This window comes from Clarias gariepinus, chromosome 20, assembly GCF_024256425.1.
Source record: "Clarias gariepinus isolate MV-2021 ecotype Netherlands chromosome 20, CGAR_prim_01v2, whole genome shotgun sequence".
In the NCBI taxonomy this organism is placed as follows: domain Eukaryota; kingdom Metazoa; phylum Chordata; class Actinopteri; order Siluriformes; family Clariidae; genus Clarias; species Clarias gariepinus.
Window position 1 is genome coordinate 18,327,335 of NC_071119.1, and position 24,673 is coordinate 18,352,007.

General features: G+C 41.1%; 1 protein-coding gene across 3 annotated transcripts in view; it reads right to left on the minus strand.

The window, feature by feature from the left end:
- LOC128508408 (phospholipid-transporting ATPase ABCA1) overlaps nt 1–24,673 on the minus strand; it is a 171,701-nt gene that overhangs the window by 63,163 nt on the left and 83,865 nt on the right. For 2 of the 3 annotated variants that reach the window (XM_053479743.1, XM_053479742.1), the window contains exons 15-23: nt 16,321–16,543; nt 15,170–15,391; nt 9,271–9,475; nt 9,063–9,173; nt 8,724–8,895; nt 7,326–7,457; nt 5,714–5,853; nt 5,487–5,624; nt 732–934 (exon numbers count right to left, since the gene is read on the minus strand). In XM_053479743.1, the coding sequence (XP_053335718.1) occupies nt 732–934; nt 5,487–5,624; nt 5,714–5,853; nt 7,326–7,457; nt 8,724–8,895; nt 9,063–9,173; nt 9,271–9,475; nt 15,170–15,391; nt 16,321–16,543 (1,546 nt within the window). Of the gene's footprint in view, nt 1–731; nt 935–5,486; nt 5,625–5,713; nt 5,854–7,325; nt 7,458–8,723; nt 8,896–9,062; nt 9,174–9,270; nt 9,476–15,169; nt 15,392–16,320; nt 16,544–20,791; nt 21,015–24,673 lie in introns of all 3 variants that reach the window. The other variant, XM_053479741.1, reaches the window with a different exon arrangement.

Sequence of the window (24,673 nt, forward strand, 5' to 3'; positions counted from 1 at the left end):
AAGTTTGGTCTCTTTGACCACTTTACTGTACATCATATTGGTCAAACTTAGCCAAACAAGTGGCTCACGAGACTTGGGAGTGGAAGACCAGGAAGGAAGGTGGCTAGACGTGCATTGTGTTTGATCTATTCCTCCTGCTTACAGAGTTAAAATTAAAAAACTTTTCATTAGCCAGTGTGGTGCCCTAGGCAGTTACCTAGTTCACCTATTGTATATGGATGTGCCCGCAGTAGGTGAAGGGGGGGTATTTGGCATAAGTGGGGCAATTAAAGCATTTGGGGGGCATTACCCCCCCTGCCCATGCCGAGACACACAGGCATGATCCCAGAAGATTAGCTTTTTCTGGAATACTTAAACCAGCCCAAATGGCACCAACAACTCATTACCCATACCAGCAGGATTCCATGCATCTCTGCTGCACAGTGTATGGTATAATGGAAATGCAGATGTTTTTCATTAAAGCGCTCAGTGAGTCCATGCATTTAACCATCTAATAGAACTATAATCTCTGTACAGGGTACAGGGCCATGGAAGGCCATGACCTATCCCAGGTCTCAGGGAACAAGGCAGGGTACACACTGGGCAGGATGTCACACAGTCACTATGCGCAATTTGGAAATGCCACTTCCTGCATGGAGGACCTAAAAGAAACCAACCAAGCACCTGGAGAACATGCAGTCAAAGAAACCCATTGGAGCAGGTTTGCATGTAAATTCGTGATGTCATAATACCTGTTTGCCCCCTATGTGGCGCTGCGTTGTCATCATGTCCTGATTGGCCCGTGCAAGAGTCAGGTAATAACCTCTGCCATAGGTCTTCTTCAGGAAAAGAGATGAACCACAGCAGCAGACCTTGCCATGGGAGATGATGGCGATGCGATCACCCAAAATGTCCGCCTCGTCCATGTGATGCGTGGACAGAATGATGGTACGGCCTGAAGCGGAGATGCAAATAGATAACACACACACAGAGCATTTCACAAGGGATTCCATATTTCGCCTCATTTAGCAAGTAACTGTACTGATCCCCCTTGTGACATTCATACATGCACATCCACAGGGAATACAAAGCCAGAGGGAGAGCGATATACAGATAGAGATGGAGAAAGAGATGGCAAGATGGCCGTGTGCTGAGCTGGTTTGATTTATGATGTGCTGTATGGTGGAACACAGTGATCGATCACGGACAGGCGAAATGCTGCCTTACCGGACCTCGGCTCCACAAGCACACCTGTTTCCATTAATGACGCAATGCTTTTTCTTCTTTTGTGTGCTTTTTTTTTTCTGTCTGAAATAGCCATGACTTGGAAAATAATAGATCTTTCAGTCGAAGAGACATGTGTATTGATCTTGGACCACTTGATGGGAGTGCAGTGAACCCTGCACTGCGGTGTCTCGGGCGCATGTTCAGAATTGAACATGTAGAGTAAGGGTTTACTCTTGTTCGAGCTTTGCGACGAAAAGTGGTGGTGTTTATTGTGTTTTCATTATGCACCTATTTTTTCACATATTTTCGTTTTTTGTAGATTCCAGCACCAACACATAAACTAAACATCGGTCTGGAGAAGGTATGGACTATTTGTTTATTAGCCTCAGTGAAGAATGCAGGACCTGTGTCTTTATCAGTCTCACTGAAGGAGGTGTGGCCTGTGTCTTTATCCGTTTCAGTGACAGTGGCATGTGTTTATCAGCCATGCCTACTTCACCTCTTTATCAGTTGCAGGAAATGGTGTGGGACCTCAGTCACAGTGAAAGAAGTGTATCAGTTAAGGATTGAATGATTATCAGGTTCATTGAAGATTTTATTGCTTCTGTACTTGTAACTCGGCGTGATCATTGTGCCTATCATTGTCGGGGAAGGGGGCGTGGCTTACTGCCCATCAGTCTTAAGAAGGTGTTACCCTCATGGCCATCTGTCTAAACGCGTAATCCTTTGCATTTTTGCATTATGGATGGATGAATGCTTGAACACAAAGTAGCGGCTTCGGTAGTGGAGTTAGCTCTAATTGTGTGATTAGCAAGTTATAGGCTCGTCTTATCAGAGTGCATGAACTTGTTCATTACTAATTTAGAGGATTGTAATGCATTGTGCTATGGGTTATTAGGCTGACACTGCACTGCCCTTCTCATTATACAGCCATTTATTCCTCCTCATATCTGACTTTTGGCACACAGATCCTGACCTAGGCAGGACTCTCACTAGCGGATCACCATTTCCAGAGTAAATTATCTTTAATCAGTGTTGAGAAAACGTGTCCCGAGACTGCTCTTAATTCATTTACTTATTGACTTTTAAACACAATCGCCACACTGGGTATTGCAGTCCATCTCCTTAATGTGAAATGGAACTAATCTGGCGCGCTGACGGTTCATTGCCTGCAGCGAGCCAGCAAATGGTCTCGCATGAGCAGGCACAGTCAATAGGGATCAAATCCACGTATTTATGAAAAGCATATTTAGCAGTGTTCTATAGAAATGTGTTACATTTTTCTTGAAAAATAAAATCGTTTTTTCTTTTTTATTGGGTGCCATAAATTTTTGATAATATACAAATGCCCTTTTTGCGAGACAGCAACCATCATATTTTTATAGGAATTTAATAGGAAGTTAATAGGAAGAAATGTACAACATTTCCATGAAGAGAAACTACTGTATGCGAGATATAAATCTCTGCAAAAGGTTTGCACATCTAAATTGTTCCCTAAAATTGTTTCATATGATAGATATTGACATTTTACAGCCCAACATCCAACTTGTGAAAACAAGTCTACCTCAGGCATGTTCTTGTTCTTGTTCTTCCTTTTCTTTGTTGTGTTCACCGTTGGGTGCTTATCCTATTGTGTTTGTTTCGTGCCAGCAGTTGACAAGGTTATCATCTTTCTTTAGACCATACTTGGATTAGTTATGTCAGTTGGCATATTTTTTATATAAATAATTTAACTTTTTCTTAAATACCAGGTGCATTATAACACACACAGGTATGACTGCACTTAAAGTATCTCATCATTTCACTAGTGCTTGGATACCATCATGGTTAAACGTTTTCTCAGTACTCCAGAGCTATGATCAGACTGCCTGCTTCATGTCTTCTCCCACACCACCCCACTCCTCCACTGACTTCCTGTAGCTGCCCACATCAAATTCGGAACACTGATGCTTGCCTGCAAAGCTAAAAACGGCCCAGCACCCACTTACCTCTCAGCTCTAATCACACCCTGCACCGCACCATGTATTCTCTGATCCTTCAGTACCGCTTGACTGGTCCCAACGTCTCCCAGGGATAGAGGAGACTGAGAGCATCTAGACTGTTTTTCGGTTCTGGCGACTAAGTGGTGAAATTGATATCCTCTAGATGTCCGTACAGCCGGGTCACTGGCGATCTTTAAGCCACAACTAAAGAGACCTATCTGTTTCTATTTGATACTGTATTTGAGTAAAAAAAAATCTTATAAAGGTTCTTATTGTTAGTAACCCAGAAGCCAGTGTAAGACTCTATCCAATAATGGAAACTTCAAAGCACTTTCTGCCAAAGTCTGCTAAAATGTAAATGTCTGAAACCCTGGCCTCCCAGGAATTCCTTTAATGACCTAAATGTGTAGAAATGTTTTGGAGTGAGATCAGGACTATACAGGGTATGTGGCAATACCGGTAGCCGAGTTCCTGTAATATGCTAGCCGTATTGGTGAATAATTGTGTGTACAGTTCTCATAGAGAGATGCATCTTTTTTCCACAGGTTGGTGACACGTTATTTCTTGCAATTTTAAAGATCAGGTGTTCCAAGCCACCTCGGCCAGGATTGTCATTGACAGATATACTGTATGGCCTTCTTAAAAAAAAAAAAAAAAAAAACTGCATTGTTCAAATGCTTCAGTCTCATCATCGTACGGTGCTTGAAATCTTCTGGAAATGTCAATTTCAATTTCATTCACCAAAAAATTAATCGCTAGTCCCATTTTGACATGAACACCCTTTGTAAATTACTGCAGGAGTAGATGACCCTAAGTACAAGATAAAGTGGTATAGATGATGAGGGTGAGTTCAGGCATTTAGGCTTGTACATACAGTAGGCCTGTACATGTGCTGTTCGTTTTAGCTCTTATAGAAAGAAATACAGTAGGTGACGTATATAAATTGAATCAGATTGAATCAGAGCAGACAGGCTGTTTATTATACATTATTAAAAAAAAAAAATTCTTTGACGTATATTTTATAAATCTTTCATGCGCTATTAGAAAGATCCAAAATTCTTTTGAATTAAAAGTAAATCAGCGAGTTCCTTCTGTCCGCCTAAATCACTGTCTCTAAGGACACTGAAACCCTTGGACATTAAAATTCTGCAAGAGCATCAAGAGTAAGGTAACATCATTGTTCATCATGATGCCTAATCTAATAAAGTCTAAGAAAACAACAAGAAAAAATTAAAAAATCTATTATTCCATTATTCTATTCTACTCTTTATCTATTATAACAACCGGATGAGATCACTATTGTGTTCAGTTCTGCTGCCTCTCTGCTCTTCTTTTATATTCTCTAATAAAAATGAAAGACATTGGGCCAACAGGTGAAGTCAGCATTGCATAGTGGACCACTGGATGGATTTAATTCCTAGTGAATAGTTCACCCTTGTCACACTTATACGATTGGGATAATCAAACAAAATTGATAACCAGAGTAAATACAAAATGCAGGGCTACATGATGATTTCCCTTATTAATAAAAACAGCTGTCCAAACCTGCCTGGCCCTATGTGAAAAATTAATTGCTCCTAAACCTAATAACCGACTGTGCAACCCTCCGCGGCAATCAAGCACTTGCGATAACTGGCCACGAGTCTTTCACATCACTGTGGAGGAATTTTGGCCCACTCGTCTATGCAGAATTGTTTTCATTTTGCCCCACTGGAGTGTTTTTAAGCACAAACAACCTGTTTAAAGTCATGCAATAGGATTTATGTCCAGACTTTGACTAGGCCACTCCAAAACCTTATTAGTATAATTATTATAATATTATTATAACCTTTTAACACATTCAGAGGTGGACATTCTGGTGTGTTTCGGCTTATTGTCCTGTTGCATAACCCAAGTTCTGTTGAGTTTGAGGTCACAACTTGTTGGCTGGACATCCTCCTTTAGTATTTTATTATAGAATACAGAATTCCTGGTTTAATCAATTATAGCAAGTCATTATAGTTCTAAAGCTTAAAAGCAGCCTCAGACCATCGTACTACCACCACCATGTTTAACTGCTGGGATGATGCTCTTTTTATGAAATGTTTTTTGTTGTTGTTGTTTATGCCAGATGTAATGGATATTCTAAATCATTTAAGAGTGACAATTATGGCAAAACGATTAAAATAAAAATAAATCAGAAATGCAACTTTTTCATTGCACCGTATTCTGTATAAAATTATGATTTGGAAACCTTTCTGAGCCTTTGGCTTGATTGTGAGCAGTTAGTCGAAACCAAATTAGAAACATTATCCTGACCCTTTTTGTATTTTAGCAGCAGTTCCCAGATTCCTCTCCTGGCATAAGGGTCCACCCCTGCTGTCGGCTCGTCCAGAATCACCACGTCGGACCCGCCCACAAACGCTATGGCGACCGACAACTTCCTCTGCATGCCACCTAGCAACAGACAACACACAATCTGTAAATATTTTACAAACATACAGTACCACCTAAAGAATGGAGCTACGTAGCATTCCCCGCTATACCTGAAAGGTTCTTGGCGAGATCCTTGCGCTTGTGCGGCAGCCCGACGTCTTTGATCATTTGATCTATTTCCTGTTTGACTTCCTCTGAGCTTCTCCCCTTGAGACGGCCATAGAAATAAATGTGCTCCTCCACAGTGAGTCTGGGAAACACACACATCAATTATGCAGTCATGCGGTGCATTTTAGCTAGGATCCATTCTCATATAGCATTCAGCGTGCGTTTTCGAACAAAATCGCGGCGGCCTGGTGCGTAATGCGAGTGCTGGCCGACTGCAATAAATGAGCCGTGAATTCAATAAGCATTCATGAATACGGTCATTAAACGACAGTTTCTCCGAGCCGCATGTCAAGCGTGTAATCTTAATAAGGGATTCATGACCCGCAGCACACAAGTTTACGAAAGCAGCATGGATACTCTGCCAACTGAAAGTTCACAAATTTGGCGGACACTTTTATATACAGTGATTTACCAAGTGAGGCTAATCTCGCAAAGTGGATCTGGTTGAGATTGAAGGATTGCTCCGGGGAACAACACTGGGTCTCTTGCAGTAGAATCTACAGACATCTAGAAACTAGAACATAACCTTAGCCACTGAGCTGCTGAACTTCTTAAAGAAAATACTGATGTACATGCATCCGATTTTACTTATAATCAACACATTTGCATAGTTATTCTTCTCACTTATTCTAACTGAAATTCATATTGTTCTGCTGTAGAAGGTCCGACTTGCATTACATCCCAAAATATAGTTTCATTGAAAAAATTGCATCAGTGTATAATAAATCATAATTTGTCACGTGAAATGATTTTTCCACATATTCCAGTTAGAAAGCTGGAGTCAGAGTGCAGGGTCAGCCAGGATACAGCACCCCTGGAGCAGATAGGGTTAAGATACCTGCTCAAGGGCTCAACAAGGGCAAATTGGCAGTGCTGGGGCGTAAACCCTCAACCTCTCAAACAGTAACCTAGCCTTAACCGATCGAGCCACCACTGATGTGTATAAGCACCATGGCCTTGGACCTCCAAGGTCGAGGGTTCGAGTCGGGTTTCCTCCCACACATCCCTTTGTTTTGGAGACATGCAGATTAGTCTGATTGGCATTTGCAAATTCCCAGCAGTGTGTGTGAGTGAGCATTTGGATGAGTGCGTGCTTGTGCCCTGCAATAGGCTAGCACACTGGTTAGTGCCCAGTGTTGCCTGGGATGGTCTTCAGGCATACAGCAACTCTATGCAGTATAAGCATTATAGAGAACGTTTAAGTGAGTAAGTGGAGATTGGGTAATCTGACCTGCAGGTTTGTACCTATTTGACTTTATTATTTATAGAGTATGTACAACTTTATATTGTGAGAGTTTATAATGCCAAAAAGAACAAGTTCCTTTTCTTTAGTTCAGCTTCTCTCAAGACCTTTTTGTCGTCTCATGAAACATCTACAGGCTCTAAACCTGTATACAGATTTCCATGCTGTATATCACTGTCTACAGTGTTTAACATCCCCAGTCGCTCACACTGCAGCTCCACACAAACGTGACCGACATTCTTGATGCACAAATAAACCTGTGTGACCTTCATCTTCATCTGTGTGATGCAAGACGGACATCTGGCACTTACTCGTTGAATAAGACATTGTGTTGTGGGCACATGCCAAGCGTCTTGCGTATACTGTCCATGTCCTTGCGAATGTCGAAGCCGTTAACGTAAGCTGTGCCAGACGTCGGGGAGAACAGGCCGGTCAGGATCGACCTGAGGAGCAGAACAGGTACTTAACATGATTGCATGATAATTACAGCTGTTTTATTTAAGTTCCACCTTGGAATGAGTAAAAACAGAAATAGTGAGTTTAAAAATATCAAAGTCTATAAAAAAAAAGATAAGAAAACATAACAACTTGAAATTGTAGGGGTAACAGTGGTTGAGTTATATAATAGCCAGCATGTAGAGCAGAAAACAAGCCATGGCAGTGGATAATGCCAGATAAATACAATAATGGAAGCAAGTTAAATATTTCAGACAGGATGAAGACTCTTCTATAGTCCTTCCATTCACTCCTGAAAGAATTCTGACAGCTGTCAGGAACTACTTTATGCAGGGCTTTTTTCGAGGCATAAGCAAATAAGTCATTTAAGCCACAAGCTTCGACCAACATAAGTCTATTATTAAATATGAATAAATGAATGGATAAACAAGTAAACCCCAAAAGACACCAGCCTTGGTAAAAATCCAAGTGTGCATTTCATCAGCATTCCTGTTGTTTGTCCTACAAGCTTTATAACTGTCCCCCGTCACCCCTTAATCAAACCCCTCCACTCTTCCCCAAACAACCCCAGCAACCTAAACCTTATTGTTCTTTGTTTTGTCTGCAGGCTATGTTTACTTTAAGGGCATTTTCACATTAGGCACGATTGATTTATACCATGACCATGACCATGCCCCCTCCCCACTCCCCTGATGGCCAGCATTTTGTCATTTTTGTGCACTCGGTTCTTGGGGTACACTTGTTAATTTACACTCTCCAATACAGCAGGTGGCAGTACGCACCGATTTGCTCCACCATAAAACACAAGTAAACAAGGAAGGTACTTTTCGCATTATGCATAATGTTATAGATATTTCTGGAAGAATGTCAAGAGCAGTGCCCTTACGTGCCTTCCTACTTGGCTTTGTAGGATGAGGTTGGCACATGCTACATGCACACAGAGATTTCAGAGGAAACTAATTGCATTGATGACATCGCGTCTAAACATTCTTAGGTATAAGTAAGTTCCATATCCGATTTGATCCATGCCCGAATATGATTTATAGTTCTCGAGACCACCTTTTCAAGCAGACTCGGGCACAGTTCCCGAGCATGGAACGATTGTCTTCTCACTGACCAAAATGAACCAGACTGGGGTCAAGTGTTCTCAGAAATAATGCGGGATCCCTAAACAACCAATATAGTTTAAGCACAATATACTGTAAGTCCAATATACTTTAAAAGTAAGCCTGTGTGTAAGTTTTATGACTCACATAGTAGTGGTTTTTCCTGCACCATTGTGTCCCAAGAATGACGTGATCTGGTCCTGGTAGAAGTCCAGACTGAGTTTATCCACAGCCAGTTTCTTTCCTGTTTTATACACCTTCACCAGGTTCCTTATAGACACACCTGCTTTTAGACTAGCTGGAGGTTTTTCCAGGTATCCTGTAACACACACCCATTCATCTTTTTAATATCCATAGAAGGATCTGGAGTCTATCCTTATGTGACACACAACTACACCCCTTTGCTCATGTTTACCAACTCAGCCTCAACAGGGCATTTAAATGATGTGTATATTTTTATACAGTATGTGTGTATAGTTTGTGTACCATTTTGCTCCTCTAATGCATCAAGAGGATCCATGTCCGCCCCTGCTGGAGTCCCACACCAGTATGAGGAGGTAAAAGGGAAATACCAAGGCTTGGGAACTCCATACTGCCCTGGAATTTAAGAAATAGAGTGGCGTTATAGTATAGTAGTATATACAGTGCTATAAAGGGTATGAAATCAAGGAGTCTGTAGTCAAGGTATGTTTACCTGGGAAGACGTTTTCAATGTACCATGTGAGTAACCAGTAGAGCAAAGCGTCAACCAGCATCATGATGATAGAGATGAAGAAGGTGTAAGAGTCGTCATCCTGAGAGCTGAGCATGATGTTCTTCCACTGAATGCCAATGCCTTGTTCCTCATACCGTGCAAAATTCTCACAGCCATACCCGAACGCCACACATGACAACAGGCTCTGCACAAACATACACATACAGTATGCGGACGATATAGCAGCAATTAAGTCACAATTAAGGGGCAGTGGCGGCTCAATCGATTAAAGCTGTGGGCTACAGTGGTATTGATCGGATGGTCAGGGGTTCGAGCTCCAGCAATGGCAGGCTTCTACTGTTGGGCCCTTAAGGAATGTCATTAACTCGACCTGCTCCAGGGGTGCTGACCCTGCGCACTGGCCCCAATTTGTAAAAATAATAATAATAATAATAAGTCTATTGTGCTGTTAGGTACATGTGACACTTCAATATTTATTTATTTAAACTTTTCAACATTTTAGATAGCTAATCTATCTGACTCTCCAAGGGCAAAGCTGTCACAAACACACATTATACATACATATGGTATAACCAGTTATGGAAAAATAAATGAAATCACCTTATGACGACCTAGATCTCTCTAATTCTCAGACACACACACACACACACAGCGGGCAGGTGTGTAATTGTGTTTGGCATGCCAGCGGTGTTCCGAGCTCTCTCCGACTCTCCCCAAGGAGACGTGGTCCCTTGACTGTCATTAATATAAATGTAAATGATCCCCCTCATCCAAATGCAGTTTTGTGAATATCATATGAAAACAATGGCATTTCTACGCCTCGCCCTCAACAGGAAGGCATTCCTTTATATGAAGCACTCTCCTTTCGGAAACTGAGAAGAATAAAGCACAGCGTATGAGTAATCCAGTCTGGAACTAAGGTGATTGCGTGTGATTATGATTCAGCACTCTTTTTATGAGCTGACTCTACATTTTATATAATACAGATGCACTGCTACTTGAAATGTGATATGTGTAGGACATTTTTACTTAGCCTCGTTCATTTTGTGTAGCTTTGATTGATAGGCTTGGTGGCACTCAGCCAGGGGCAGACAAGCTGTACTGTATGTTCCTGTATCCTGTTTAGTGCTCCGAGTCGCAATTCCTGTATCTGTTTCCGCTTAATACACAGTTAAACCTAGTTTGTACAACTTCACTTCATAATTGGTCTCAGCTAGAACATTAGTTGGATTTTGACAAAGGCAGTTGCTACAGTAAGAATGAAAATATTAACACTGATAAAGTGTTCATATTTATTAATGTGTGTTTTTTTTTTTCATGGACCTTACCCTTTCAACCATTCTAACAATGTATGAAAAACATTTTTTTTATATGAGGGTGAGTCGAAAATTTTCCGCACTTAATAAACTTTTAGAAAAGACAAATACATAATTTTTTTGACATAATCTTCTTGCTTTTTTTTTAAAACACTTTGTCCACCTGTAAAATAGCTTTCATATTTGCCCCCTTTAAAAATGTATGAATGCACTGCTGTTCATCAGAAGTGAATCTTCGTCATCGTAGGGCTGCTTTCAGGGTACCAAACAGGTGAAAGTCTGATGGAGCAAGACCAGGACTATAGAGAGGATGCCTTTTGGACAAGTTTGGAAAGCGTTTGGATAGCGGACCTCTGCGTTTAATTCAAAGTTCAGGCTTCGGCTCTTCGATAGGCATCTCACTGTAACAAGCACTGTTGACTGTTGATCCTTTATCCTAATAATACTTAAAAACTGTCCCATGAGAATCTCTGTAACGTGTATGCATTGATGAGTTTTCCAGCTGTTGGTTGACTTTTGAACTTTTGGTGAATTAAAAATCCATACCGCGTTTCTTTCAGACTCGTAGTGATGGATCCATATCTCGTCATCAGTAATATTTCTCTTTAGGAATGTTTTACCTTGCTTAGCGTATCGGTTTATTTTGTTTGCAGATGTTCAAATGCATCTGTTTACGCTCTTCTGTAAATTGTTTTGGCCCCAGGTAGACCCTCAGACCAAAAAAAAAAAACTCACGCTGCTCTTTATTTGTGCAAATCAGTGAGAAATTCAACCATATTAGATAAACGTGTTGACTAGCTTTCTTCATGCTGTACGTCTTGTAGATCATTTAAGAAAGCTCTGTTGTAAGTTTTATTACTTACTTACATTTTTAGTTACTCGCAAATACAGTACACTGTCATGGAGCGACCACGGCTACCACTATTTGCGCTGGGATTGCATAATATGGCAGCCATCTTGTACTGTATTTATGTAAACATGGTGAGAAAGCAGGTTTTGATTTGTAAACAGCTTCATCATAATTGTAAACATATACATTTATTTTAGGGGATTTTTCCCGGTTTTCTATTTTCTACCCAATTTAGTTGTGTCCAATACCCACCTGTTATTAGGACACTCCCCTATCAAGGCTACTGTACAACTACCAGTCAATCTCCCAGACAGTCACATGTTTCCTCTGAGCCATGTGATACCAGCCACATTTTTTCTGTGAGTTCACGCACAACGCTACCTACTCCTTCCGTTAGCATGAGCTGCTGTAACAGACTCCCGTGACTGATGTGAGAGCGGTATGTGACTCCTGAGGCTAATAAATGCAGCTAGCTTAGCCCCTGTGTCGAGCAGAACCCGGGTAGCTTCGGGACGCTAGCTAAAACCCATAACAGAGTGTAGGGAGAGAGAGAGAGACACACACATGAGGTGAATGAAACTCCAAATACAAAAACCTCAGAGAAACTCAATAAACAGCATGGTTAATCACTAGCGGCTAGCATGAGTTCTCCAGATCAACAACCTCTCCGCTGTGTAAGAATGATTTTTCCAAACAAACTCTGAAGGAAGTCAGACGTGCAGCTGAATCAGACGACCTGCGAGTGTTTTCTGTACATACAGTGCTGCAGGTTTGATCATCAATTATACAATTCAGCAGATCATCTGAGCTTTTCATTAGCGCAAATATATAAACAAACCGCGGAGCTCACGTACGAATTTTCCAAACTTAACTGGATTTTCATGAGAGCTGTGTTTTATTGTGTAAACAATTTTACGGATAAATTTCTTTATATCAAGTTTGATAAATGAGGCTGATTGTTAAAGTTGACATGTATCTTCTGGCACTTATTTATAATTCTTGTCGCCTCTCATTGTTCTCTCTCTCTCTCTCTCGCTCTTTCTCTTTCTCTCTCTCTTTCTCTCTCACACACACACACACACACACAGTCATGACACATGCCCAGAATGATACGGACAGTGTATTTTTCTCTTATTCAGAGGCACAATGACTCACTCACTGACGCTTCCTGTCAAAAGAAAGGCGCTATCATTAACACAGAGAGCTTCAGGCGGAGTCACATAAATGTCCTTCCCAATCGCACACACACACACACACACACACACACACACACACACACACACACTCAGGCACATGCACATAGAGACAGAGCGAATGGGATGCACCATTTCTGACCAATGAAAACAAAGGAATACAATACAATTGGGATGCCATACAATTAACACACAGACACACACAGACACACACACACCCTGCAGCTATGGGCTGAAATACACACAGCATCATTAGACAACACAACGATAAATCTATGCAGCCATAACGAGGCTGATGTGTCAGTCTTAATCCGACACAATGAGGATCTTCCGACTGCACCGAGCCCTGACTAACACACACATACACACACACACATATACACACACACACACACACCGTGTTTTCTCTGTCTGCAGGCATGCAGTGATGAAGATTAAAACGCTCTCTTTCTCGTTCCCTCCTCCCTCGATCTAAAAGACACCACACAGGATGAATAAGCAGGACGTGAGCTAAAGGTCACTTGGACGAGGCGAATCGAGAGCGAAGCCACTACGCACCATTTATTACTGCTCTCCACCTGAAAGGCCAAAGCGCCCGCCTATTACTCTTGATTCGGCGCCATAGCCGCTACGCCGACCATGCGTACAAAACACACAACGTCCCGCACTCTGATGTGTGTGCACGTTTTTCATGACATCAGACGGAACGCATGGCTCTGCTTTTTCCTTATCGTTTCATTCCGAATGCGGAGATTCTTCCGGGAGGAATGTGTGTGCAACAAAACGTGCCTCATTTTCTATCCAAATCTGTATTACATTACATCATTGATTTATGTCTCACCGAATTGACATTGCCTATCTTTCAAGAGGAGCTTCAAACCATTTGGTAGCAAATGTTGCATTTAACCTAGAACATAACTCCCAAAGCAACAATTACTAATAGCTGAAGGTTTTTTTTATTATTTATTATCATTTAGGGTTTAGTTTTTAGTTGTACTCACATAAGTAAGTTTTATAATATTACTTAGAGACCGGTGTCCCATTAAGGGTGTGTTCCTGCCTTATAAGCATTGATCATTTAATATATATATATATATATATTCCGAATCCACAATCCTTTTAACCCAGACCAGGATAAAATAAAAAAATGAATGAATTAAGAAGTTTGATTGAATTTTAAATTCGATAGTCAATTTTAAATACATATAGATTTAAACTACATATGTAGACACCAGGGGTGTTCAAGTCAAATCAGGACATTTTGATGGTGCAGGTTAATAGAACACACTTACAGTACAAGAGTAAAAACTCCACTTATTTCTCTATATACAGTAAAACTCTGCTACAATAATACTCATCCCAGTGTTTCTAGTGCATGGATTCCATCAAGGTGGAATGTTTTCTCTGAAACGCTGGCCTCCCAGGAACTCCTTCAACACTGCAATTATTTGGAAATCACTTGAAGTGAGGTCAGTGGCAATAAGTGGTGTTGGTAAATGATTGTGTATACAGTTCCTATAGACAGACCCATCCTTTCTGCAAAGTTGGCAACAAGTCAATCCATTGATTTTCAACGATCAGGCATTCCACTCACTAAATGTGTGTCCAAGCCACCTTTTTATCAGTATGTTTTTACTGTGGTTAAGAGTCTTACAGTGAGTCTTCATTAAATGTCAATCAGTTTTATGAGTTCCATCCTTCCATTCATCTAGGGACTTCTGTAGACCAACTAGGGACATTTGATGGTAGCCAATGGTGACCATTGTATTTATTCCCATTTGACGTCCGTGTTAGGACCTCCAGCCAACATTCAAACACTACGGGGAAATACCATTAAGGCTAATTTGCATTTCCTTGGACTGTGGGAGGAAACTGGAATGCAAGGAGGAAACCCACCAAGCACTGAGAGAACATTCAAAATCCATGCGCACAGACCCGAGAAAAATTGGAAATCGAACCTGGAGCCTGAAGGTGCGGGGCACAGTGCTAACCACTAAGCCACCGTGTCGCTTTAATGACTTCATTTACAATAAATTTCCTGGTTTGACTTGAACGTCCCTTGTACTTCCATAAACCAATACTAGTAATAGCTCTTAAAGTAGAATATACAGTATAGCTCATTTCAATATAAATTTTTGTCATAGACAACCATGTGTCCCTGCGGACAATAATTTTACTTCTAAAGTTCGTCTGAAAATTGCATTATTGCATTATTTAGTTATGTTTGCCTTTCATATTGAGTTTTCTTCGGCTTCGTTTATCTTTTGAACATTTAACAACTTATATTCTAATTAGAGAATATTTGATATGATTTGTAAGACGTTATTAAGATAAATCTAAATAATAGTGGAATATACCTTGGATATAATGATCATTAAAGACAAACTATAGATGACATCAGTGACTTTTTAAATATGAATACAGGATACACACCTCTATCCCATTAGCATGTGAGTTATTACCATAGCAACAACACTGGTAAGTGTGGGATTAGTGAACTCACTAGCACATAGACTCACCGTGGCGAGCTTGATTTTGAAGGTCATGACGTCTCTCCAGGCGTAACAGAGCACATGGGGCAGGTAGAGGAGGAAGTAGATAAGTCCACCGCAGGCAGCAGCCAGATTTGCTCGTGAGAAAAAGACACTGATGAAGAAGCACTGCATGACTGTGGCTATGCAAAACACCAGCAGGAACACGAAGATCACAGAGGGGTCGCTATATGTCAAAACCTTCCCGAACTAAAACAGAGAGATGGATATAGAAAGGCAAAAAAGAACATACTATATACATATTCACACGTATGCCTTTATTCAGGCATTGAATCCATGAAGGATGTGAAAGCCAGTGTCAGAGCCTCTGAACATCCTTTGACAACCTGAGATACAATCATTCATACTGGAAAGTGTGCATGGTTGCTAATGAAAGTATACGCTTGTTGAGCCCACATCAGCTGACATAGACGATAAGGCTTTCTCAGCATGTCACAATTAGAAAAAAGATGCAACGACATGCCACCGGGGACTCACAAGCGCGACACACAAAAGCAACTGATTGCTAATGCGTGGGTGCTGAAAAATAACACGGCGATGAGAACAGGAAAGCAGGGGGGGAGAGCAAGGGGGTTTTGATTAAAAAACACTCATTTGAGATGATTAGACAAGACCTTGGCATTGTGGCTGTGGAAGGGAGGGTGTGAACAGCTTGCAAGAGTGCGTCTGAAGCTGAGAATTATCAGCGGGTCACGGAGCCGCAGCTCTCGTATGCTCACGCCTGCTGCTTCAGATGATTAACCTCCACATTACAGAGCCACACGGCCATCTTCCAACACTGGAGCTGTGCTGCTACGGGCCTTTCGGCAAACTGACCCCAAAACACCTGGCCCCTCCGAAGGTCAGCGTGCTTCATATGAGCTGCGGCTAACCCGTCTGACCCTGGAACAGGTGCTTGATTTAGCCTGTTGGGAAAAACCTTAACCCTGAGCATATTGTTGGAAATACTAATACGCTCCATTGTTGAGGCTAAAAAACAATCAAAAAGAAACTTCGCTTTACTTCCAGATCGAATCGTTCCCTCTTAAATGTTTGACACAATGAGTTGCTTTGAATCACAGTTCTCCAGTGTTGTCAAAATGGCTGCCGTTAAATCAGAGCGAATTAGCGCTAATCACCTTGAGGATGGCTGTGAGAAGGAAGGCACTGATGCAGAGAGGGATGAAGCTGCTAATGCTCCAGCTCAGCCAGTAGATGCTGTACTTCAGGCCCATCGTTCGAATCGTCTCCTTTAGACGGGCTTCCTTTTCATGCACCACCCCTTTCACTATGAGCGCTACAGAGTAGATCCATGCTAATGTCATGTACATGGGCAAGGAGCGTGATAATGAGCGGAGGAACCTATACAAACACAGAAATTCATACTGTATAAATGCCTTACTACAAATACTAGTGGAGTACATTCTAATACAACTGCTAATAGTACAGTACTTGCAAGAACCCTAACCTTATTTGAATAGGTCCATGCTAGGTTCTAGTAACACTGTAACCACACCTTGACTAATCTTGCTGAAACATTCAGCATAGACCAGCATGATTTATATGCTGGTTGATACTGGTTAGTCCTGGTCTGGTGCTGGTTTAGCTGGTAAACCAGCATAATTGATGGAAAACTAGCATATCTACGCTGAGGAAACCTTAATACCAGCATTGGTCTTGCTGGTTAGAGCTGGCCTGGTGCTGGTTCAGCTGGTGAACCAGCATAACTGATGAAAAACTAGCATAAATCCAAGCTAAGAGCATACATTGTACCATCAGCACAGTAAACTACATACACTAGTGCTAAAACTTGTTCACTAAGAATTTCAGGTCTCAGCCCATGCTAATGCTTGTTCTCCGTGGGTTTGTTTATGGTATAGCCAGGGTATTATTAAACTGAAAGGTCTTTGATGATTGATGTCCTATTTGCCTAGAATAGGTGCAATTCTATGCAACTCTCTTTTCAGTGTTCCTGCAAGAGGTCCAGTTGTCGGGAGTTATCAACTCAATGTGAGCAAATCCCTAGCAACGTTTTATTCATGATAGTGGATCTGGATCTTTTTATTCCTTTTACTTAGCTATCTTGTACCTCTTTTCCATCAAGGCGGTTTGAGGGGTAGTTCGGAACCAGGGCCCAATTTGAAACAATAAGTTCTTAGTTTTCAAAAAATCACTGGCTCTCAATCAGAAAAACTGGTTCCATGGCAGCAACAACACTTGCCAACGCTTTGCCAGAACCAAGAACCACTTATGACAGGGCGAGGGAAGGGATTATCATGTCCAACTAAAAGTTAGTGATTGTCATCTTTTAAAATGGACTTATAAAATATGCAACTTTTCTCATAATCATAAAGCCAGAAAAACTGCTCGCAAAACCACTTTTGTTGTTGTTGTGCTTGCTGCTAGCATTTTTAACCCCTTGCATTGCCGCCAGCATTGCATTTCCACTAGTGCTATCTTTGCCACTAGCATTGCTGCAAGCATTGATGCTAACATTGCTGGAAAAGTGGAGACGTACACGGTCATGTACAGTACAGTACAGTGACCTTATGGCGTGACTCTCTAGCCCATGGAAAAACAAAGCCTGTCTTTAGGACGTTAGCATTTGAACTAGCTCTGAAGCACCAGACATAAACTACTGTAGCATATCGTTCACTTTGGTGAAAAAGAAGCTTCGGTACTTATATATTTTTTCTGAACTTATGAATGACAGATGGAACAAGCAGACCACCACTTGCATCCTGATCTGATCTTCCCCAGTCCCAATCGGTCATGTAGAACCCAACTCAAATTTCTTCCTCAATGGTTCGCCAAGAAAATCAATGGAACAGAGATCAGATAAGAAAGATCATGCATTATTCAACATACATTAGAAGACAAGGTATTTATACACATATGCCCATGAACACCGTAGCATCCGATTCCCCATCAGATTATTTATGTCAAAATTACATCAAATTACATTGTAGGGCGAGTCGAAAATTATCCGCACTTTTTTTATAATACACTTTGTCCATCTGCGAACAAGCGTTCATATTCTCTTATTAAAAAAAATGTTTAAGGCCTGGCGAATTATGTTTGCACAGATCTGAAAGGTCCTGTTTATGCTTCTCCGTGAGTTGTTTTAGCACCAGGTACACCCTTAGAACGCATAAAACAAATCACTGCACGCTGCTCTTCCTCCATTTGAATAACAAGAAGGGAGTATGGTTTTGCTTGCACCGCAGTTACAAATGAACTGATGTAACACCTGCACAGCAGTGACTGAGGAGACAATATCCTTGAAAAGAAAGCGCTAATAAGACCGAAGTTTTAAATATAACCGCAGTGCGGATAACTTTTGACTCACCCTCATGTTATTTTTCTCACATGTACATAACAAGACCTCCAACATTTATAAAAAAAATAAATGAATAAATACATAAAAAACATACATACAGTAGAATAAGCCCAGGATTCATCTTTATTTAGACTAATATAATCAAGAAACACTATGCATTTTTTCATTCTATTTTTTCCCCCAAAATGCCACTAAAGAAAATAAAGAGTAAATAAACTAAGCCTATTTAAGTGCAAGAAAAGAAAGCGCTACAGTTTTCTATGTATCATGCTTTGGATTGAGAGAAAACACAGCATGAACAGTATGAATAATAAAATGCACTGCTCTCCCGTAATAGTTTCATCGTGAAGATTTTTTTTCCCTCCCGTCCCATCTAATATCACCAAAAAGATGGGTTTTTGAATGAGACTGAAATGACAAAAGAAGGAAGTGAATAGCACAGGATGTGCAGAGCTGTATTGCCAAAATTTGTACCACCCATGGAGGTCGTTCTGAAAGCAAAGACCTTGAGAAATGTCCTCTCAGCAGGGCACACGAGAGGATTTATTGGTGAAGAATCTCAGACAGGTACCACAAAACAAAGAGTTAAAGAGATTGTCTTGGATTGTTCACTTAAAACTGCGCAATGTTTGGTGTCCCAGTGTTTGTTCATGCAATCAATCTGTCAGCCAATCATGTGTCAGAAGTATGATGCATTAAAAAAAGGGGCAGATACAAGACAAGGGTTTAAGACAAGACAACCAGTCAATCGTTGAGTCAGCTCAAGCCTGTCTGGCCATTCTACTCTTTCTACCATTCATCCAACCATCCATCTAGGAACCTCTGTAGTCTAACTAGGGACCATTGAGGCCAATGGTAACCACTGTATTTATTCCTATTTGTAAGACTGTGGTAGGACTATCAGGCATCCACACTACAGCCAATTTGGGAACGCCAATCTGCAAGTCTTTTTTTGTTAAGCCACCATGGCGCCACTCTTTCCACACCCATCCCAAATTTGTTTTTCCATTCTAATACTGTATGAGACCTGTAAGGTTCTGCATGATGTTATGCATAACTCCTGTACCACATGACTGGCTGATTGCAACTTAATTGCCCCCAAAAAGAGAGTGCAAAATGAAAGTACACATACACATTTATAGAGAGAACACGCTGTAGTGGAAGCCATCACTTCCACCCAGACAACATTAACACACTTCAAATCAGCATGAAATTCTCATTTAAAGCTAGTTTATAATAACCCCCCACCCCCAACCATCACACACACACACACACACACACACACACCACTTAAGAGGCAGCACACTAACTCAATTTAGTCTGATTAACGTTAATAAATGGCTGATTGGCTGGCTAGGCCATCATACTGATGGGCGCATTATCATTCCTCCCACTGCTGCGATATGAATGATATTTACTACAGCTTTCTCCAATTAAACTGCGCAGAATTGATTTAGCCGTCTGAACGAGCGAACCGTCTCTTTATTCTATTCTGGCGGCATTACAGAGGTCTTCAATTCGACTCCTAATAATTCATTAAACCGTTCTTTTAATGGAAGAGAGGAATGAGGATGCCCTCTGCGGAGGGGAATGAAATAGTGCCGCGATGTCAGACCGTGAAGAGATCCGTCCTCATATACAGTCCGGATGACTCGAGGCGATTTGGGAAACAACAAGATAATGTGTTAGAGAGAGGACGCAAAAATGAGCTCAGAACACCGAACTCTACAGTATCTTGTATGGACGCTAGGGCACATGCTGTCCCGCTGAAAGAACGAACCCCAAATCAAATGTTAATACCATGCACCATCAATTAACATAAATCAAACAATTCAGGAATCAAAGTTCAGGTTCTCATTCTGGAATTGTCCGTTGATGTTTCTGTAATTATTTGCTCTCGGAGCAAGAGCGACAAACCCACAAAGCGCAGCCACTTCATGAATGGAGGACCACTCAACCTGAACACCTAATACTCTCCCCAGTGATATTAAAAAGCAGGGGCTTTTTTAATTACCGTTTTTTTCCCCCTCTTAGCGCTCAAACAATGCAAATGTGCTGAATTTCATTAAGCCTCCTTTGACTGAGGAGTTGATTCGTTATTTTTTTTTAATGTATTTTAGGGCTGCATATATAGCTATATATACCTATGGTTTAGTATAGCGCTAGCACCAAGGCTCTGTGGGTAATGCTGCTTAATCAACTGATTCTTTGATTAATAATTGATTCGTTTTGATTTGGTTTTGATTCATTTGTCGATCGGCCGCACTGACCTTTAGCAATATGCTAATCAGTGCACACGGCACCGTTAGCAGAACCATGTTCTCAGTGAACCAGGCGAACCATAGCGCTCCATTATTCACGCCCACCACTCGGAGAACCTCCTTCAGCCGGAGCTCCTTTTCCAGAACCAGACCCTTGATGATCTCGCACACTGTGTACATGTAGGCCAGGACCAGGAACATTGGCAGTGTGGTGGAGATGGACGAAACAAAGCTGCGAGAAGCATCACACCAGTCAGAGGTCATGTAACACACCCACTGTATGGATCCTGATTGATGTTTTTAAGGCTAGCTGTTTTGGTTTGTTCCTGCAGAGTTATTTGCACCCAGTAAATCAGATGTACAGAATGGTATAGGACATCTTGAATACTACATCGAACTTAAAACTAAGTATAAATCTCATAGCAGACCACAGACACACACACACACACACACACACACACTGCAGGTGACTCGGGAACGCCAGTTGGCATGTCTTTGGACTGTGGGAGGAAACCCACCAAGCACGGGGAGAACATGCAAACTCCATGACCCCAAGGCACCCTGCAAGGCAACAATGCTAACCATTAAGCCACTCTGGCACTCTTTTGTGAACTAAGTTTTTATAATTTTAATTCAGATTAATTTAATTCAGTTGTATTTTTGATCTACATGCATGTTTCTACAGGTGTGTTAAAATGTATTTATTCAATTGTTTGTTCATTTATTTATTGGTTTATTTATTTATTTAGCTTTCAATAGCAGGCCACATTCATTAATATCAGAGCATATTGGGTACGGCGTTTGGAGACACTTATTAATTGATTTATTCATTCATAATAAATGCTCAATCATGGTTATTGTTGGATTATAAATCTTGGATTTATATGCCTAATTGATTAATTGTCAATATTGTCAGACATTATAAAATACCATAAGGAGGTCCAAAGTGAAAGAATCCCGGCAGGACTAGTTAACCTTTCTGGAGACAAAAATGACATCAACAGATGATTGATCCTATACAAATAAATAGATTATTGAAACGCCGTGAAATTTCTGGAGCTATCGATTTTTACAAGAACCCCTGGACAAACCAGCCACACAATCCATGTTTGCTAAAAATGGCAATGATGTCGATTGGTTGTTGGTCTTTCAGCTGCTCCTGGCAAGGGGTCAACACAGTGTAATATCCGGTCCACATAACAACTTGGCACATGTTTTACGCCGGATGCCCTTTCTGACGCAACCCTCTCATTTTATCCGGGCTTGGACCGGCACTGTCTAGTGGCTGGGGGGTTTCACTGGTTGGGAAGCGAGCCCGCGTCTTCCGCATGGCAGGCTAAACACCGAACACTGAGCCACCAGTGCCTAATGATGTCGATAGGTAGAACGTTCAAATCTAAGCAACAAATGTTTGCAACCATCTTTCCAGTGAAGCTGTATGCTGTGGGTGTTGCCCACAGGATGGTATTCTTTCTATCAGCTGGCAGATTGGAGAGTAAAGGCTGACAGTTTTAAAATCTAACAACCAATAAAAACAGTTCGCTCTATTACAATACATTGGAAGGGATTGTAGACTTTATTGTACTTCATGGTATTTAAAGGTTCACAAAATTAAATGAATACCTGTCCATCCAATCAACAAACCGCTTTCTCTAAGATTTAATTGATTTGGTGGTAATGAAGTGAATTTCATGCCATGGCAAAACATTTCGAGATGCATTTCCATTCAGCACAGTTCTCCTAAAGAGCGGCTATTTAAATAGGTTACCATAGATTTCCTCTACGTTTCATCCATTCTGCACATTTTTCTCTGAACTCTTTCATAAACAAGGCATTTCCGCCCACAGAATCGGTGCTTACCAAATGGTTTTTGTGTGTTTTGTTCGTTTTCCTTCACAAATTTGCTTAAACCTTTTAAAATCCTGGGAGATCAGTAGTTTCTAAAACATTTAAACCAACCTTGCTGGCAGCACCAACCATGCCATGAGTAGCATCACCGAGATCATGTTTATTCCTCACACTGAATTTTCATCCGAACAAAAATCTTTTACTGTGACAAGCTGTGTAAAGTTTCTAAAAGGTTTCTATTTAAAAATTGATAGTTTATGTACAGTAACCACCTCAGCAGCAACCTCATTTCCCCTCTCGTCTGTTCCAACCACTCAGCATTCAGCATTACTGCAGTAATCACCAGCCTGATCATCTGTAATCATCTGCACCTGTTTCTCACTGGTGTACACATTAAGTTAGATGGTTTTACCATTGAATGCTTCATACAGTAGGTCACTGTGTCTTAACAAACAAAAAACATCCCTTTGAAATTGCTCAGGTACTGGAAATGAAAATGAGAGCCAAAGTAGTCCTTCAGGAACCCTGGAGGAACCGATCGTTAATACTACAGTGCAAGACATTCTGGCTCTTTGCATTCAATATACAGTATGTAGAAGACGTAAAGGATCGCTCAAGACCTTTCCAAAAATGTATCCAAACCAATTTTTTAATTCTCACTTTGTCCAGTTACTTCCTTTCCTATTGTTTTAAAGTGTGTGAATAAGTTTGTAATCCTCTAGAATGTTTGTACAGAACTTTTGCAAAATCCTGAAAGAGTTATTGCAATTATGAGACGTGCCACTGTGCCGCTTTAAACAAAGAAAGAAAAGCGATTGTGGAAGAAGCTGATAATAGAGCACGACTATAGATAAGGTACAATCTTTGGTATTGATTCTGACAGCATGGCTTTATGCTCAGCCCTCTCTCTCTTTCTGTCTCTGTCTCTCTTCGTATACACACAGATAATTGTAGACAGTCAGAAATGATCTCTTCTATGTTTTTAATTAGAGCTGGAGATTCTTAATGGATCAGAAGACAGCAGTCTTTTCGTATATCCTTCACTCTGTGTTTTCTCTCTCTCTCTCAGTCTCTTATAGCTCATCTCTCCCTCGGCCCATATTTCTCTGTCAGCGTGATGTATGGTTTGATGCTGTTAGAATACAATAACAGTAGATTAAACAACCTTCATAAGGCCACTGAAATGTCAGGTTGAAATCTGCACTCTATCCCGTGTAACAAAGTGCTGTCTCGGCACAATTAGCCGTCTTGTGCGGATACATAACACACTCACCGTTTGACAGACGATACTCTCTGTAAATAAAGTCGAACAGACCCCCCCCCCCCCTCCTGCTCGTCCTCCTCCACCTTCTCCCCCACACACTTTTGCATCTCAGCCTCTTTGCTTGTCTTTCTCATCTCCTCGTCTTACCCGTTCCGTATCCGCGAGCTCACTTCACTTTGACGTGAGATTTTGTTATGCGGGACTGAATATGGCACACCGGGGTTCTTTAGAAAGAGACTCAGAGAGAGAGAGATGGTAGAGAGGAGACAGGATAGAAAAAGGTGCGGGGCTGGTCTGGTCCCAAGGGAATGAAAAAGACACTTAAATATTATAGCTCGCACATGTGTTAATTGTAGATTAGCACCAGTCTCTCGGGACGGACAGAAAACTGTTTAAGAAATGAGAGGAGCTTTACCGAGTATACCCTTATCTAGCCTTTATACCGCTCTATTGTATCCACACCATCTCTCTTCTCTCTCTCACACACACAAACACACACACAGTACATAATCCACATGCTACCGTAGTTAGAGCATGACATTGAGGTGGAATGCAGTTCCTAATCGGACAAAACGTGGTACTGGTGCTAAAGTGTCTCCTAGGTGAGAAAGGATAGGATCATATAAAATCATTTTTTATAATACTTAATGCTTCGCATCTTCTGATCCATGCTTTGTCTTTTTGTTAATCATGTTTATGTTTTGATCAGATAAAAAGAAACACATTTGCTAAATACAATTCCATTCGCTTTTATGTCTGTACTGTCCGTTCCTCTTTTT